Genomic DNA, 18,776 nt, shown 5'->3' with positions numbered 1-18,776 from the left:
ACTGCCTGGGTGGAGGAGGATCAGGAGGTAAGTAACACTCTCATATTTCTGTTGCACACTGAGACACAGTGCTGAGAGGCCAGAAGATCATGGAGAAGAGGAACAATCAAAGTGTGGAGTTTAAAGGATTGACAAAAATACTGTGAGTTCAAGCCCTAAGTCCCATCTTGCAATGGCAAAGAAGTATCTGAGTGAAGTCAGCAAGTGTGGCATCTGCAAGCATGAATATACATGCTAATCTCTGGCCAGGGGACTGGTATGTGCCCCAAATTTACTTAATGTGCTATGTGCGTATACGCAAGAGCTCAGAGGAGTGGCCGCTGCATACCGTGGAGGACAGACAAGGAGGGCTTATCTCAGGTCAATTCTATTTTTGTGTGTGTGTATTTTGCTTGTTTTAATTTTTTGAGACCAGGTCTGGCTCTGCTGCACAAGCTAGAATGCAATTGTGTGATCTTGGCTCACTGCAACCTCCACCTTCCAAGCTCAAGCCATCCTCCCTCCTCAGTCTCCTGAGTAGCTGGGACTACACGCATGTGCCACCATGCCCACCTAACTTTTTGTATTTTTCACAAAGATGAGATTTTGCCATATCGCCCAGGCTGTTCATGAACTCCCGAGCTCCAGCAATCCTCCCACCTCAGCCTCCTAGAGTGCTGGGATTACAGGCATGAGCACTGTAACTAGCATACCCCAGGTCAATTCCACACATCAAAGCAACCCTGAGAAACAGAAGACACTTCCCAAAATGTCTAGAGCTATACAATCTACTAGACAATCAAATCCACATTAACAGAAACAAAACAAACTGAATCTCTGGCTAAAATTTGGTAAGTAGCAGAGATTCATTCAGAGGAGGAATACATTTTGGAAAACTTTGATCCCACTGGACTTTGATGATCCAAGAAGCATGAGCAAAGTTTTCATTAAGAGGAGGAGTATGTGAGAAGCCAACAAAAGGTAAGTGTCAGGGCAATATCAGCAATCATTAATTATAAATATCATTTTCTTCCCGTCTGCTTTTTTTTCTTCTTTCCCCTATGCTTCTAAAGGCCAATGTTGCTCATTAATTCTACTGATGGGAGTAAGCAATATTATAATTAGATAGCCAAAACATAACATAAACAAAAACAGTAAAACAACAACAGTCCTCTGGAAGTAGAATGATACAAAGTATTTCATATATAATGACAAATTAAATTTCACACAATTTCATCCCGTATAATTATTTCCAATTTGTAGACAAGGAAACCGAAGATACAGTCTAAATTTAGCAGCAGTCCTTTAATATCAAGTGGCAGAGCTATAATCCAAGTTACTTTCGTTAATTCCAAAATTAGACTTCTTTCCCTGATAGCTGGGAGTAGCGGCTCACGCCTATAATCCCAGCACTTTGGGAGGCGGAGGCGGGTGGATCACCAGAGATCAGGAGTTCAAGACTAGCCTGGAAAATATGGCGAAACCCCGCCTCTATTAAACCAAAAATACAAAAAAAATTAGCCAGGCATGGTGGCATGGGCACCTGCAATGCCAGCTACTCGGGAGGCTGAGGCAGGAGAACTGCTTGAACCTAGGAGACGGAGGTTGCCATGAGCCAAGATTGCACGACTGCACTCCATCCTGGGTGACAAAGCGAGCCTCTGTCTCAAATAAAACAAAACAAAATCAAAATCAGAGTTCTCTCCCTGAGAAAAAGAAGCCACCTTAATACAATCCTGTCGCTAACAGAAAGGGAAGGATCTCAAAGATCACTCCATCCTGTCACATCATCAGCTCAACAAGTCAGCATGGGACTTTGTAATGAAAGTGAGTATGCAGATGTGGGAAATTAGAACGTTATATAAGCTCTACATATTCTTTTAACTGAAAGCATTACACAGTGCCACAAATTAATATTGGTCTCAGACTCAGGCAACTGAAAAGTAAATAACCACAAACTACATTTTCAAAAACCACATTATTATTTGGTTAAAATACATCACAGCACTGGCCATATACTAGATTGTGTCTGTGAGGAGGGGAATGATGCCATCTTAATGTGGCATCTCCATGGGACACACGCAAGGGACACACACACACACACACACACACGCACAGCTAACACCAAGCTGACGCTGACCCTTACTTCACACGGCCAAATACCTCATCTTCTCTTAGATGTGTACAAAGCACACATGACTGTTTCCACAACCTGCTTTTGCCATAAATGACTGCCCAATAAAATAAAAACTAATGATTAACTTTTGCTCCCTGGAAATCACTAAATAAGAAAAAGGTACTTCCTGAACAGCCTTTGCATACAGGGCACTGACTATTCCCAAGCTCTCCAAAAAGCTTTAAAATTGTTTGCTGTTATAAGTTAGTCATAGAACTAACATAAATATATAACAGAAGAGGTCAGTTCCTGAATTGAAATATTTACTAACCAGGTAGATATTTTTGTTAACTTTCCCTGAAAATGTCTCTTCTAACCAGCCTCTGCTTATGAAACATCTGGAGTCTGGACAGTCATCAAACTCCCCCAATTCCGGATATGTGGAATTGTCATTATTGTAGGGTCAATAATTATATATAGGTTCTTTGCTAAGCACTAGAGATACACAGTCCATTAGGAAAGAAAAGCAAATAAATTAAGATCTCAAAGAGAAATAGGAATTAACCAGACCAAATGAGAACTACCACGGCTGTGAAGAATTGCAGGGCTCAAATCCCAGAGAGGTGAGGTGAACTGTTGCTTTAAATGGCAGACGGAAGGCTGAGAAGCTGAGCAGAACTTTCAATAGACTCACAGTCTGAGGAAACAAAAAAACTGGAGGTCAAGGCCCTCCAAGGTGGAGGATCTATAGTAAAACCCTTAGACTTTTGGTTGGTACCCTGAAGAACTATAACCAGGGGAAAATGGAAATAGAATGGCCCTTATAAGGACTGAAGCTCTGCTTCAAATCACCTCAATTCCTGACTAGATTGAAGCTAATCTGAAATAGAAGTTTCTAGAAGCAAACGTAAATCCTCTCCAGAGACATATCACATTATCTAGATCTCAAATAACCTCCACAATTTTTCACATCAAATGTCTGATACTCAGTCAAAACTAACCAGGCATGGGAGAAAACAAGATGTGACTGAAAGCCAAGAACAACAACAGAAACAGATCAATGTGGTATCAGATATTAGAGTTAACAGACAAACTTTAAAAATGATGACTGAAAAACACAGTGAAACAGCCCTGCACACTGATCAGAGCAGCTTAAATAAAACATACTGACAATATCAAGCACTGATGAGAAGAACAGTTTTTGTTCTTTTTCTTTGGCTAAAAGAGAGTAAACTGTGAACATATGTTAAATCTATGTGGTAGGTACAGAGTTATCTATTACACTATTTTCTTTACTATTCTGAATTTTTGTAACATTTCATAATTAACTGTTTAGAAAAAAGATGTGGCTAGAGAGATCTGCAAGGGTTAAATTATGTTAGCCTTCAAAAGTCATGTTCAGGAATTTATAGGCATAAATCTGACAGGCGCAGTGTCCCACATCTCTAATCCCAGCACATTGGGAGGCCAAGGCGGGAGGATTGCTTGAGGCCAGGAGTTTGAGACCAGTCTGTGTAACAGAGCAAGATCCTATCTCTACAAAAATTAAAAATAAAAGTAATAAGGCCAGGCATGGTGGCTCATGCCTGTAATCCCAGAACTTTTGGAAGCCAAGGTGGGCCTGAGGTCAGGAGTTAACAGATTAGTCTGGCTAACATGGCGAAACTCTGTTTCTACTAAAAATACAAAAATTAGCTGAGCATGGTGACAAGCACCTGTAATCCCAGTTACTTGGGAGGCTGAGGCATGAGAATCACTTGAACGTGGGAGGCAGAGGCTGCAGTGAGCTGATATGGAGCCACTGCACTCCAGCCTAGGGGATCATGTGAGACTCTGTTTCCCCCCCAGAAAATAATAATAACCAAAAAAAAAGATAAAAGTATTAAGTTTAAAAAAAAAAATTTATACTTTATTCTTCAGATAATGAGGCATTAAAGGATTTTAAACAGGGGAGTAACTGCATGTGACTTGCTCTCTATATAGATCAGTCGAGTTGCAATATAGCAAAGAAAGGAAAGGCAGAGAGCCCTCTGGGAGGCTGCTGCAGTAACCTAGATGAGGGATGCTTGTGGCTTGTCTGCTGGCAATAAAGAAAAGCTGTAAAGACCTGAATTACGGAGTACGAATTGTCCAAGCATTTGGGGTTTAGTTCTCAAAACTGTTGAATTATATCCCAGTCAAATGAGGAAGCAAAGGAAGTCACTGGGACAAAGAGAAACCTAAAATGGGAACAATTTCATGAGTGCAAGGGCAACATCCAGGACAAAGCCTGGGATTGGTGAAAAGATAAATGTGAGTTTTTCTGTAAATCCTTAGAAGAAACACAAGTAACTCTAAAACTGAAAGCTAACAAGCACTCAGCTCGACACCAGATGGTCAGATAGATACATTCACAACTTGCCAGCATTCTAAGGCCTTGCACACCCCCTTCCAAGCATGCAGATGCTTTTATCCGAGAGGAAAAAAATTCTATTTCTGATTCTGACAGCAAATGCCAAGTCACATCTTGCCAGTAGAAAATGACATCTCCCAACCACAAACACACCTAGAATTTTACAACCATATTCTCATTTTGACCACTACTTCCACCAGCCCTGCCAGAAAGTAAAAGAAACTGAGGAGGGATGAGAGTTTCTGAAGAACTCAGCTTTTTTATCTGTACTCCCCCAAAAATAGATCTGTTTCTCTAGATTATTCATGAGCAGCCTACATGTTATTCTGTGAAGAAAAATTAAGAATATCAAACAACTTTACTTCCATATTCTGAAAAATTAGCCTCAGGCAGAGTCTATTTCTTCAATTGCTCCGTAATCCTATACTGAGAAGATATCGAAGAGTTACTTTTCTTTATCGTTACCCTTTGAGCCTTATCAAAAGATTCCAGTTTAAAATTAAGCACATCAAGTATCCAGTCTAGCTAGTCTGGTTATAAATATACATTCTTGGAACTGAATTATGAATGACTACTTTGCTGGAGATGGGATTTTTGCATGATATTTTCCCCGCAATCTGTTCACACCACAAAAAATATTCAGAGATGTTCTTTTTAAAAGAAGCACTTTCCACACACATGCCCATGTAGTGTCTCCATTTTTACATATTCTGCTGGGTAGTTTGGTTTTAGAGGCAGGGTAGTATACTATTTGCATTCAACATTTTTCACATGCCATAATAAGTAAAACTTAGACAAACACGGTTGTCTTCTGTTACCAAAGTATATGATGCATTGGCCTGACATACTAAGAGGTTCGGGAATTAATCACTAAATGACACAACTTCCTGCGTCAACATTTAACCAGATAACACCCTTTCTCATTCTCTCCAAACAATGCTGTTGAATCAAAATTTCAACCCATCAGAACTCAAGACACATGATACATGATACATGATACAGATACATGATAAATACCATCTAGCAGATCTTAACAGTTAATAATAAAACAGTAATGAACTTTATAGTTACTTATATATCATGCTTTGATCAAACTTACGAGCCTGAATATAATTTCTAAAGTTATACGCAGATTTCCTCAAGTAGTTATCACCATCACAATCCAGGAGAAGATAAGATGCTCACAGACATTTTTACAAAATGCTCTAAGGTTGAAATAAGAAACACGTGCTTAATATCACTTTGGGGAAATCCCAATATTAATTTACGGAGTATGTAAATATCTCTTGGAAACACATGAAAGTCTGGCTGCAAACTGCCCAGAGGACGGATGCTACCATTCCAAGACACATGCTCTGCAAATAATACTCACTGGGTTAAGTGTTTCTTCAACAGAATGATGAACAGTCCACCAATCTGAAGTCCATTCCCACGCATTCCCCACTATGTTGTATAAGCCATAACCATTGGGAGGAAAGGCATCAACCTAAAAATAAAGAAAGGAAAAACACTGTCAAACTATCCACCTGGTTTAGAAAACATCTTCAGTGCAGAAATACAACAAGAGCTTTGATTTCAGAGTACGAATACTGATTTTTATTCTAATAGTCAAAGTACAATTTGGCCAACATAAAGACAAAGAAAAAGGCATTTTTTTTTTTGGCTTTGAGTTCTTAGAGGGATTTAGAAACCTAAAGAGAGTTCATATTAAATGGTATGAAAGTCAGAGAAATTATTCCTAATAGAATGACTTAATATTACCATAAATCAAAAATTTATATCAAACATTGGGTGAGTAGGGGGAGAATAGATGATACTTAGACTTTCAAAATCATTCACAGGAGAATCCCGTTGGATCCAATATGAGTCTTGTTATCAGAGCTCAGCATTCCTGGCCACACAAATGTCTTTTAGCACCAAGAGACCCCAAGTCAGTCAGCTCTGTCTTCTCCACAAGTTTCCACCAACTCATCACCTGAAGCCTCAAAACTTAAGGGGATTCATTTTTTTAAAGAAAATGTGAATTCATTATCAAGTGTATTTGTAATAGAGGGTTTTTAGTCTCTGAAACCTGAAGTCTGGGGCAAACCGTATGCATTCTTCAGCAGAAAATTATACATTTCAAAGGCAAGTCAGACACTCTGCCACATAATACTGTCACAAACACAGGACCAAAGTGCAGAGTTTTTATAAAAGGGGGGAGGGCAAGAGAAAAAAAAACCTTTAACTGAAACAACAGTAAATGCAGAACAGTTTTGCTGGCTTACTGACTTACTATTTCTCCCAACTTCTTAAAATGGAACTTTTCAAACATAAAGGAAAATTTCATTTTTAAAATGAAAAAAATATATACGTTATCAATTAATTTTTGGGGTTTTAAAAATCTTTTTGTAAGTCCATGCTTTTGCCATACTAAATGAAGTAGGATGGAAGGAATGAATAAAGTAATATTCATTCCATGTGGCTTCAGATGGTTTGACATCTACACATGAATATGGAAGCATCTGATGCTTCCGCAATTCAGAGCACTCCAATCAAAGTCACGAAGCTACTGTGAAAAGACCTTAATCTGGATGAGTTGGAAAGCTGAAAATTCTCACCACACTGCTTCCAAAATCAGCAATCATTATGGAAACAGCAGTACTTATTCATTGGTTCATTCAGTAATTCCATGCACAGTGACTAAAGGCAGGGAGTGCTTCAATGACAAATAATGAATGACCTCATCTAGTTTAATGAGGGAGAAAAAAAATATATACCCAAAACTCAAAATCCAATTCTGAAAGGCAGAATGGGATGAGTGGGGTAAGAGAGGGAAATAAAATGTCAGAGAAATTCAGAAGAGGGAGAAATTTCTGGCTGAAGGCATTTGCCTTTATGAAAGTAGAGTTGTCTGGGCAGATTTTGAATGGGGCTCAGAGTTCAAAAGAGAAAGAAGAGGCCGCAGGCATAAATTACTTTTTGAAGAATTTGGAGATGATCAAAAAAGAGCATGGTAGAGTAATAGCTGGAAGGAATGGGAAGAAAAAGAAGAAATTCAGTTCTTTTAGGACCCAGGTTACCAAGTGAAATTAAAAGATGAAACAGGCCGAGCACAGTGGTTCATGCCTGTAATCGTAGCACTTTGGGAGGCCAAGGTGAACGGATCACCTGAGGTCAGGAGTTCAAGACCAGCCTGGCCAACATGGTGAAACCCCGTCTACTACAAATAAAAAAAAAATTAGCCAAGTGGGCACGTGATGTGTGCCTGTAATCACAGCTACTCAGGAGGCTGAGGAAAGAGAATTGCTTAAACCCAGGAGGTGGAGGTTGCAGTGAGCCAACATGGCACCACTGCACTCCAGCCTGGACGACAGAGTGAGATTCCATCTCAAAAAACAAACAACAAACAAAAACAGATGAAACAAACACTGGAGGAAGGAATCATTTTCCAGACTTATAGAGCACAGGTGGAGGTGCCCCCAAATCAGTGTGCCTGAAGTCCTATCTGTGCATCAGCACTATTTTGTTTTTTCAGACAGGTTCTTGCTCTGTTTCCCAGACTGGAGTACGGTGATGCAATCACAGCTCACTGCAGCCTCAACCTCCCAGGCTCAAGAGATCCTCCCAGCTCAGCCTCCCAAGTAGCTGTGACCACAATTTGTGCAGCACCAGACCCGGCTAATTTTAAAAATTTATTTGTAGTGATACAGTCTCCCCATGTTGCCCAGGCTGGTCTTGAATTCCTAAGCTCAAACAAACCTCTCATTTCAGCCTCCCAAAGTGCTGGGATTAGGAGCATGAGCCACCAGACCCAGTGACACCAACAGTTAACAGCTAACATTAGGGAAGCAACTTAACCTATATAGGTGCTATTTTGTCTGTAAAATAGGAAAAATAATAGTACCTACTCAAGGATTTGGGCATTTTTTTCTTTAGCCACCTTAAATAATTTGATGTTTAAGTGACGTAAAATGTGGAGGTTACCACCCCTAAAATTACTATAGGTGAGCATGCCACTAAGGAAAATACAAATTTTAACTGCCTGTTGTTAAACTACTCCACTAACCAAAGCTTCCTCTCAGGAAACTTAAATGCAAACAAATGTATATGAGAATACTCCTGGCACTTTTTCAGATAAATAAGCTGATATTCATTAAAGCCAAAACTAATCACTGGGTAACAAGCAGCATAGCAAAATGTAAATTCTTTAGGCTCACTGTGGTCAAAATAGTTTGCTCAGTATAAAATCAGATCTAGCTGGGTGCAGTGGCTCATGCCAGTAATCCCAGCACTTTGGGAGGCTAAGGCAGAAGGACAGCTTGAGGCCAGGAGTTCAAGACCAATATGGGAAACATAGTGAGACCCCATCTTCACAAAAAAAAAAAAAAAATTTTTTTTTTAGACAAAGTCTCCCTCTTGTCACTCAGGCTGGAGTGTAATGCCCCATCTTGGATTACTGCAACCTCTGCCTCCCAGGTTCAAGTGATTCTGCCTCAGCCTCCGGAGTAGCTGGGACTACAGGCTTGCGCCACTATGCCCAGCTAATTTTTTTTGTTGTTGTTATTTTTAGTAGAGACGGGGTTTTACCATGTTGGCCAGGCTGGTCTCAATTTCCTGACCTGGTGATCTGCCTGCCTAGGCCTCCTAAAGTGCTGAGATTACAGGCATGAGCCACTACGCCCAGCACAAAAAAAAATGGTTTTTTAAAATTAGCCAGGCATGGTGGTGTGCACTGCAGTCCCAGCTACTTGGGAGGCTGGGGTGGAAGGATCCCTTGAGCCCAGGAGGCCGAGGTTGCAGTAAGCTGTGATCATGCCACTGCACTCCAGCCTAGGCGACAGCGCAGGACCCTGTCTCATATAAATAAATAAAATCAGACCTGAAATAATAAATACATAAAATATCAAGTCAGGGAGCTATTTCCGCATGGTCCAACTCATTATCAAAGTTAAATTCCTGCTCCAACAGACCAGAGCATGTGGACACAAAAGAGCAGCTCAGGTGGACTTGAGATATTACGGGTAAACAATTTCCATAAGATAGAGATCTCATTAAGTCTCATTGTAAACACAGATGGCAGCTGTCTCTTTCTGGCTGGCTTGCTTGCTTTCTCCTCTAGCCCTGTTTGTCAGATTGGTTCCTTTAGGGCTCCCAGTAAATGTTCTCATTTTGTTTTAGAAACTTCCATGGCAGCTTCTTCAGGTAAATTTCCTACACATATGCTGAACTTCCAGTCAAATATTCCAATTCTAAACATCTGTAGAGTGTCCTTATTTCATACTGAACATCATGTTTTCTGAAAAGGTACACTGATTTTAAAAGAATAAATGGCTCTATCTTCCTTTTTCCATGTAATTAAATAGAAAAGAAACTCCGTAGCTCCAAGTGCTGTCAAATATGCATAACTATCCAAGACAATCTTGTCAAGGCCTTTTGCTAAAATGAACAGGCACTTATATTATTTGTTTGGTTCATCGAAAATGCTTAACATAGGCCAGGCACGGTGGCTCATGCCTGTAATCCCAGCACTTCGGGAGGCCAAGGTGGGAAGATCACCTGAGGTTAGGAGTTAAAGACCAGGCTGGCCAACATGGCGATACCCCATCTCTACTAAAAACACAAAAATTAGTCGGCATAGGAAGGCTGAGGCAAGAGAATCGCTTGAACCCAGGAAACAGAGGCTGGAGTGAGCCGAGATCACACCACTGCACTCCAGCGTGGGCAACAGAGCAAGACTCCATCTCCAAAGAAAAAAAGAAAAAAGGAAAGAAAGTAATGGCTATCACAGGCTTGTCCAAATGAGGGCCTCGAAGGCCATCACCTGTGTCTTTGGAATGGAGCTCACCTATCTTTCAGGACCAACTGCTCCTGTTCAACTGTTGATCACATGGACCCTTCCGCACTTTGGCTTTCAAAGCACTTATTTGAATATTGGCTACTAGGACAACTAAGAACTGCATCTACAGCTCCACCCAGGCCCATATCTAGGCTTCAAGTTTTACTGCAGCTGCCTTGCTTGTCACAGCCCAGCAAGCATGAGGGGATCCAGGCTGCTGAGATCGTTTTTCTGCCAGTGTCTCTAGTGTGTCCACTGCCTAAGAAGGCCAAATATGGGCCAGTGGTCCAGTGCCATTCATTTTCCGGGTTAGCTGCATCCACAGCTCAGTTGTTACAGACTCCTTAGCAGATTCTGACTTTAATGGCCACTGTCCTGCTGTCTGTAACCACCAACACCTTTCTTGAGGTCTAATGAGCATCCACAGCAGGCATGCTTCACTGATATTCCGTGCGTCCTGCAGTGCCACTTCTGCTGACCAAAAGCAGCTCACTGGGCACCCTCATTCCATGCCCAACTCAATACCAGCAAGCTGGGCTTCCTACCCATTTAAAGTTTGAGGAAAGGTTGAGATCATTTCCGCCCCCAAGACCTCTAATCAGTCACTCAATCGAATAAAATTATTTGCCTGCAAGAGTAGTAGCGCATTCTAAGGGAAACTTTGGAACTACTAGGTTTGATAAGTCATTTGCCTGCCGCTACTAAATAATTCACCCATTTCCCATGGGTTTGTGTTGGTTTATCATATATGAAACTCCCATATGTGGAATTTTATATATATATGCACTTTTATACATATTTAAGGGATACTCTCATGCAATTTATTTCTTGTATTAATAAATGCTTTATTTATTTATTCATTCATTCATTTATCTGATACAGAATCTTACTCTGTCACCCTGGCTGAACTGCAGTGGCACAATCTTGGCTCACTGCAATCTCTACCTCCTGGGTTCAGGCAATTTTCCTTCCTCAGCCTCCCACGTAGCTGGGACTACAGGTGCCCACCACCACGCTCAGCTAATTTTTTTATTGTTAGTAGAGACAGGGTTTCATCATGTTGGCCAGGCTGGTCTTGAACTCCCGACCTCAGGTGATCCACCGGCCTCAGCCTCCCAAAGTGTTGGGATTATAGGCATGAGCCATTGTGCCTGTCCCAAAACTATAATGCTTTAACTACTATAACTCAAAATAATTTTTCATTTCTGTTAGGTCAAGTGCCTCTTTGCTCTTCATCTTTTCCAAAAATCTCTTTTTCTTTCTCTCTTGCTTGTTTGGTTTTTCAGTTTAAATCTTGGAATCACATGATGATGTTTCCAATAACTATCTATGTCACATTTAGAAATAAATTTTGATCCCTGCACTTTGGGAGGCTGAGGTGGGTGGATCCCTTGAGGTCAGGAGTTTGAGACCAGCCTGGCCAACATGATGAAAACCCGCCTCTACTAAAAATACAAAAAATTAGCTGGGTGTGGTGGAGGGTGCCTATAATCCCAGCTACTTAGGAGGCTGAGGTGGAAGAATCACTTGAACCCGGGAAGCGGAGGTTGTAGTGAGTAGAGATGGTGCTACTGCACTCCAGCCTAGGCAATGGAGCGAAGCTCTGTCTCATTAAAAAAAAAAAAAAAAAAAGAAATTTTGGAAGAACGATTATTCCATGAAACAAAAAGACTAATATATTTTTAAATAACTACTGTTTGAAGGGTTGATGAAAGAAAATTATTCTCTGTAGCAACAAACCCAGTAAAGGGCTATTTCTCCACCACAAGATTTCTTTTCTCACAGTGTTAAGAAAAAAATAGAAATGTTTTTGCTATGCTTTGAATGATAGTGTCCCTTCAACAATTCATATTGAGACTTAATCCCCAATGCAACAGGATTAACATTTTTTTTTTTTTTTGGAGATAAAGTCTTGGTCACCCAGGCTGGAGCACAGTGGCACAATCTCAGCTCACTACAACCTCCACCTCCTGGGTTCCAGTGATTCTCTTACCTCAGCCTCCCAAGTAGCTGGGATTACAGGTGCACCCCCACCACACCCAGCTAATTTTTGTATTATTAGTAAAGACAGGGTTTCACCATGTTGGCCAGGCTGGTCTCGAACTCCTGACCTCAAGTAATCCACCTGCCTCGGCCTCCCAAATTGCTGGGATTACACGAGTGAACCACTGTGCCTACCTGCAGCAGGATTAATTTAATTCCCAAATGCAAGTATGGCCTCTGAGGGTGTGACTATATCATGAGGGCTCCTCCCTCATGAGTGGGAATAGCGCCATTATAAAAGGGCTCAAGGCTGAAGGGAGTACTCTTTTCTCCTTCTGCCTTCTGCCAGGTGAGGACACAGCATTAGTCTTCTCTGGCAGATGCAGCCAACCCAATCATACTGGTCCCTTGGTTTTGGACTACCCAGCCTCAAAAGCTTTGAGAAATAATTGTCTATTGTTTACAAATTATCCAGTCTGTGGTATTTTGTCACAGCAGCAACAAGGGTCTAAGACAGTCTTTAACATGGCTTTATGAGTATACAAGTATGCCAGCAAAAGAATGGTGAAAAGGAGCTCTTGTACACCCATAGAGGAAAATATGCCCCAAGCACTGTAGAAAATAATTCAATCATATATCTGAAACTCACTAAGAAAGTTTTCTAGCCTTTGACTGAATTATTTCACTGCAGGGAATTTATCTTTAAAAAATTATCAAAGGGCTGTGTGTGGTGGCTCACACCTGTAGTCCCACCACTTTGGGAGGCTGAGGCCGGAGGATCACCTGAGGTCAGGAGTTTGACACGAGCCTGGCCTACATGGTGAAACCCCATCGCTACTAAAAATACAAAATTATCCAGGTGTGGTGGTGTGCACCTGTAGTCCCAGCTACTCAGGAGGCTGAGGTGGGAGAATTGCTTGAACCTGGGAAGCGGAGGTTGCAGTGAGCCAAGTGCACTGCTGCACTACAGCCTGGGTGAGAGTGAGAATGTGTCTCAAAAATAGATAAATAAATAAAATGGCTCAAGGTTGAAGGGAGTGCTCTTTTGCCCTTCTTCTGCCTTGTGCCAGAGAGGACACAACATTAGTCCCTTCTGGCAGATGCAGCCAACATCAATCATGCTGGTGCTTTGGTCTTGGACTTCCCAGCCTCCAGAACTGTGAAAAATAAATTTCTGTTGTTTGTAAATTATCCAGTCTGTGGTATTTTCTTACAGTAGCACACAGGGTCCAAGACATTCTTTAACGTGGCTTTGTGAGTATATGATTATGCCAGCAAAAGAATAGTATACACCCATAGAGGAAAACATGCCCTAAGCATTCTGGAAAACAATCTGGCCATATATCTAAAACTCTTACCAAGAAAGTTTTCTAGCCTTTGACTGAATTATTTCACTGCTGGGAATCTATCTTTCAAAAATCGTCAAAGGTATAGGTTAATATTTATGTACAAGATGTTCACTGTAGGGAAAAAAAAAAACAGAAATAACCTGTTTCTGGCAAATACATTAGGGTTCATTTAAATAATAGGGTTCATTTCCAGATGCTGAAGGACAATGTATTTGTGGCATACTGCTAATGACAGATGAAAGGTTTCTGATATAGGCAGGAAAAAATAGTAAGATTTAAAATACTATATCAAGTTTGACCTAAATGCATTATGTAAAAATAATATGATACATATACACTGGAAACACATATGCTGGCAAATATGGTAGTTAAGAGCATGGGCTTTGGAAACAAACCGACCTGGTTCAAATCCCAGCTGTGCCGCTTTCCAGCTGTGTAACCTTGGGCAAGTTAGTTAACCTCTCTGTGCCTCAGAATGCTCACCTGGAAAATGGGGATAATAGTACCTACCTTACAGAGTTGAATGGACAGTAAATAAGACAATTCATGCAAATGGCTTAGCACTATGCCCGGCACATTACAAGCACTCAATAACTACGAGTCATCATTAGCATCATCAACACAGAGAATGAACGAGAAGAAATGCACTAATATGTTAACGGGGGTTATTTCTGGGTGGTAGAATTCCAGGTCAGTTTAGCTTTCTCTTTTGTACTCTTCTTGTTTTTCCAAATATTCTACAATAAGTATTACAGAATCAAAAAAGAAAATCCATTATATAAAAAAGAGCATCTGATGAATTATTAGTATTTGCAATGTGCAACAGTGGATGGACATACGAAGGCAACACCATGTGAGTCAGAAAGTGAGCAATGCCTTTCACCCCGTGTCTACCAGGAGCTTCAGTTCTCAGCAGCTGCCGCCCTCCTGCAGAGGTCTCATTACTCACGGGCGCAGTTCCTTGGAAGCCGTCCTCACCAGTGTTGGTCACCGGAAACTCGCCCTGCCAAATGTTGGCATAATGCTGGCCTTTGGGCTGCAGTTTGTTGCCCCAGGGGAAAAGTCTGTCAGAAGAGACACAGGCATCAGCCTGTCAGACAGGCACAGGTTTTGGATTGAAGTCAGGAGAAGGGATGCAATGAAAAAGAGAACACTGCTCACTTGTTCTGGGTGAGCCTTTTAAAAATATATATAAATAAGTAAAGCTTTTAATCGGGATTTATTTTAAATTTCCTTATAACTTCTCATGTAAAGTTCACAACAGCCCCAGTCTTGCCCAGGTACTCAGGATGCCTGAAATAAATCACAAAACTAAAAGAAGGACTTATTGAAAGCTGAGAGAGTAGACCTCATTTTGGACTTATATGGTAGCGTGATCAGGCACCATCACACCATACTTTTTTATAAAGCCTGGGCTATTTTAAGGAGGTTTTCCTAGAAGACGTGAACCCAACATGAGTTTTCTGTCTCATGGCTCTAGAAGCAGAGAAATACCGCTGCTTCAGGAGATGCCTAAAATAAGAAAATGCTAAAAGCAAGGCAGTCTGCCAAGAAGCTCTAAGCAGCGATACGTAACTCAGGGGGGTTGAATTGCTAGGACTTGCTTTGGGACTGGAGGGAGCCCAGATGGCCAGACACTGGGTTTGAGGGTAATAAAAGGTTTGCAATCCATTCTCCAGTGTCTTCTATGTAATTTTGTGGAGATGAGGAAAAATCAATAAGAAAAAGAATTATTGTCGTTATTAACCTTCTAACCAAAGTAAGTTCCACGGAGTTTTTTGTTGTTTGTTTGTTTAACTGATCAACGTATTGTCAGGAAAGATGAGACCGTCTAACTACCTATTGTGCAGGCCTCCTCGACAGCTGTATTCCCACTCAGCTTCCGTGGGAAGCCGCTTCCCTGCCCACGTGCAGTAGGCAACTGCATCATTCCAGGAGACGTGGAGAACTGGATGATCTGGCCTGGGGAAGAGCGAAAATAGAGTGAAAAGCAGCACCAACCAGAACAGGAAGCAGGAACTGCCTTCAGCAAAGCGCTCATAATCCCTCCCATTTCAACCTGTGACGCTGAGGTCATCCTGGTCCTGAAGTCAAACCTTAGCCATGCTACATCTGTCCCCCTCCACCCAGGGATTCTGACAATCCAGTATCCCAAATGGGTTACACTGCCACTAGGAACTAGACTCAAAACACTTCCTCACTTTCTAGGCTTGGATTCCCCTAGAATCTCGTTGGTATGGCAGATGCGGAGATACTCCAGCTGCTAGGCGGGCCATCAACAGAAGCTTCTGGCTTCTTTGGGGTTTAGCAGAGCTGAGAGCCATCTCAGAGCCACCGATAACTGACCACAGCAGGGGCATACAGCCCCAGCCATTTCAGCCTACTGTGGCTCAACCTATGGGCCATATACACCCTAGCACCCCCTGCGTTGTCTGGAACTTCACTGGGCCTGCACCGTGGCTGTGGCTTCTCCCTCTGCTCTGTCCTGCTCTGGCCCGCCCTCTCCTTTCCTCAGTTGTGGGGACCTAACATTCTGCATCCCAAACTCTATCTAAGATGTTTCCAGAGAACCCAACCTGTGATCCTGGCTTTCAATTCTGTGTCTTTCTACTTTTCCTCTACAGGTGGCCAGGCTTTTTTTCCCGAGGGTATAAAGGGTATGGAAGGTTGGGAAAAAAACAGAGAATAAGGGGATAGACTCATTCACCCAGCGCTAGATGGCTTTGGTTGAATTCCCTGCTCACTTTTTTTAAAGTGGGCTATACATTCCTAGTCCATTCCTTATATACCTTTGAATTCCCCATATTAATTACAGCAGGCCTTTCATTTATTCTTTCAACAAACATCTACTGAGTATCTATCATGTGCCAGTCAGTGTTTCTAGCATAGACAAGAGATGTACCCTTTCCAAAGACCCAGTTGGTTTTGACTGCATGAATAACGTACATTCCCCTTTGGGTTTTCCTTCCTTCTTTAGCTTTTCCCTCTGTAACTAAATTCAGGAAAGCAGATATTAATTGGGAGCTAAGGTGCCAAGTCCACCCAAGGAGCCCAGGAATCCTTTCCTTTCTACCTTGAAGGCTAATTTCAACACACAGACTTCCAACTCGGGCTTTAAAAGATGTCTGATATGTGTCAAGGGGCTTTATCCCTAAAGCTGAACTTCCTGTACTCCTAGCTCTCAGACAATAAGGACAATAACCAGAATGTTGTTAAAAATAGAGGCTTAAAAATTGCATCTGAAAAATTAGGTTAGGAGAGCAGGTTTCTTGGGCTGCTGAGATGCTGAGTCCTAACTCAAACCCTGCTCCATCTCCAGGGTTTAAAGTGTTACTCTATTTTTGCTTGAGATAATTATTTCTTTGCCACCCTGGAGACTTGCTGACCGACTTGGCTCTCTGTAGTTTTCCAGTTAGATGGTGGCTTCAAAGAATGTCAATCCGGGACTAAAGAGCATGTGAATCCTGTACCCAAGGCCTGGGCTTCTACAGTGGCAACCTGGCAGGACACAACTATTTATCCATAAGACAGACATCTTCTTCCTCAAAATGATCCACTAATTGAGAGAACAGAAACAGAGTATAAAGATTAAACATGTCATGAGGTTTGCAATAGGCCTCTCAAAAGGAACAGGGAGGGCTGGGTGTGGTGGCTCACGCCTGTAATCTCAGCACTTTGGGAGGCCAAGGCGGGTGGATCACAAGGTCAAGAGCTAAAGACCATCCTGGCCAACATGGTGAAACCCCATCTCTACTAAAAATATAAAAATTAGCTGTGCATGGTGGCACACACCTATAGTCCCAGCTACTCGGGAGGTTGAGGCAGGAGAATCACTTGAACCTGGGAGGTGGAGGTTGCAGTAAGCCAAGCTCACACCACTGCCTGGACACAGAGCAAGACTCTGTCTCAAAAAAAAAAAAAAAAAAAAAAAAAAAAAAAAGGAGCAGGGAAACCTGGAAGAGGCAACTCTTTGGCAGGCCAAATGAGGAAGGAAAGAGGCCACTAATTAAGAACCTTCTTATGAGCGAGGTGCAGTGTTTAGGTCTTTACATACGTTATTTCCCGCCATATTACTTTCCTACCAATCAAGTAGAGTCTGTCATTTTCACCATTTTACGATGAAGATGCCCACTGAGTTATTTTGCAAGAGCAAAGGGTATCTATTTTAAAATGGAACATGTCAACTGGGGAAGGAGGGACCAGCCTCACCTGTGCTGAATAGTAGAGTCGGGCCCTTCTGGGTGTCTCCAGTTAGCACCTTTCACAGGTAACCACCAGGGAGCAGCTGCAACCTCAAAGGAACCCAGAACAGGCTGGTGTTAGCTACAACTCTAGAAAAACATCGACTCATTACATGCAGAAAAATCTCAGAGTCTTCAACTTCCATTTGGGTTACCAAACAAATACATTTACCAGAATAGCAAAATAAAGACTTATATGTAAATAACTCTTTAACAAAAAGTATTGCTTCATATCATAAAGCATCACAGTGAACAACAAATATGTATTCAAATGGTGTATATCCATAAGAATTTTTTAAAAGTGCGTGGCTAGCCAATCCTCTGTAATCTCTGACAAGTGAGACAGTTAGTATTGCTATTTAAAAGATGAGGAAACAGAGTTAACCTTACAACTAAATGCAAGGCTGAAGGTCAGTCATGGTGGTCAGAGATCAAGCTGAAGCACAAAGGAAAAACTGGGGGGTTTTTTCAAAAGAACCTAATTCAACTTCCAGCCCAACATTAGCTGTGTGACCCTGGGCAAGCTCGCCACTTGTCTGGACCTGCCGAGTCCTTGTCTGTGAAATGGGAGCACACCCACCTGCCTCACCTAACAGAATACAGAGGTCAAATCAGGTAAGACTGGAAAGTGCTCAGCAAATCGTAACTAGAACCTTAACTCCTACTCTATGGTTCTGTTAACCAAATAACAACAGCCAGTGGTCCTCACTTAGTGAATGGTTTAGTTAGGAACACAGGCTTTGGAGCCAGTCACAATGAGATTTGAATCATGGCTCTGCTGTGTACAGTGTAACCCTAGGCAACTGGTTTAACCTCTTTCTCCAAGCCTGTTTTCTCATTTGGAGACGGAGATAGTAGCAGCACCTACATCTTGGGTTATTACAAGGAGGAAATATAA

At 41.7% G+C, this 18,776-nt stretch overlaps 1 protein-coding gene across 2 annotated transcripts in view; it reads right to left on the bottom strand.

Annotated features, from left to right (window-relative positions):
• The window catches only part of SUMF1 (sulfatase modifying factor 1), a 104,144-nt gene that overhangs the window by 38,756 nt on the left and 46,612 nt on the right, over positions 1-18,776 (bottom strand). For both annotated transcript variants that reach the window (XM_017512645.1, XM_017512647.1), the window contains exons 4-7: positions 17,847-17,929; positions 15,477-15,599; positions 14,587-14,701; positions 5,860-5,973 (exon numbers count right to left, since the gene is read on the bottom strand). In XM_017512645.1, the coding sequence (XP_017368134.1) occupies positions 5,860-5,973; positions 14,587-14,701; positions 15,477-15,599; positions 17,847-17,929 (435 nt within the window). The remainder of the gene's footprint in view (positions 1-5,859; positions 5,974-14,586; positions 14,702-15,476; positions 15,600-17,846; positions 17,930-18,776) is intronic.

The sequence above is a fragment of the Cebus imitator genome, unplaced genomic scaffold (genome assembly GCF_001604975.1).
Source record: "Cebus imitator isolate Cc_AM_T3 unplaced genomic scaffold, Cebus_imitator-1.0 Scaffold474, whole genome shotgun sequence".
In the NCBI taxonomy this organism is placed as follows: domain Eukaryota; kingdom Metazoa; phylum Chordata; class Mammalia; order Primates; family Cebidae; genus Cebus; species Cebus imitator.
Note: the sequence above shows the minus strand (reverse complement) of the source record. Positions and strands in the feature narration are given on the sequence as shown.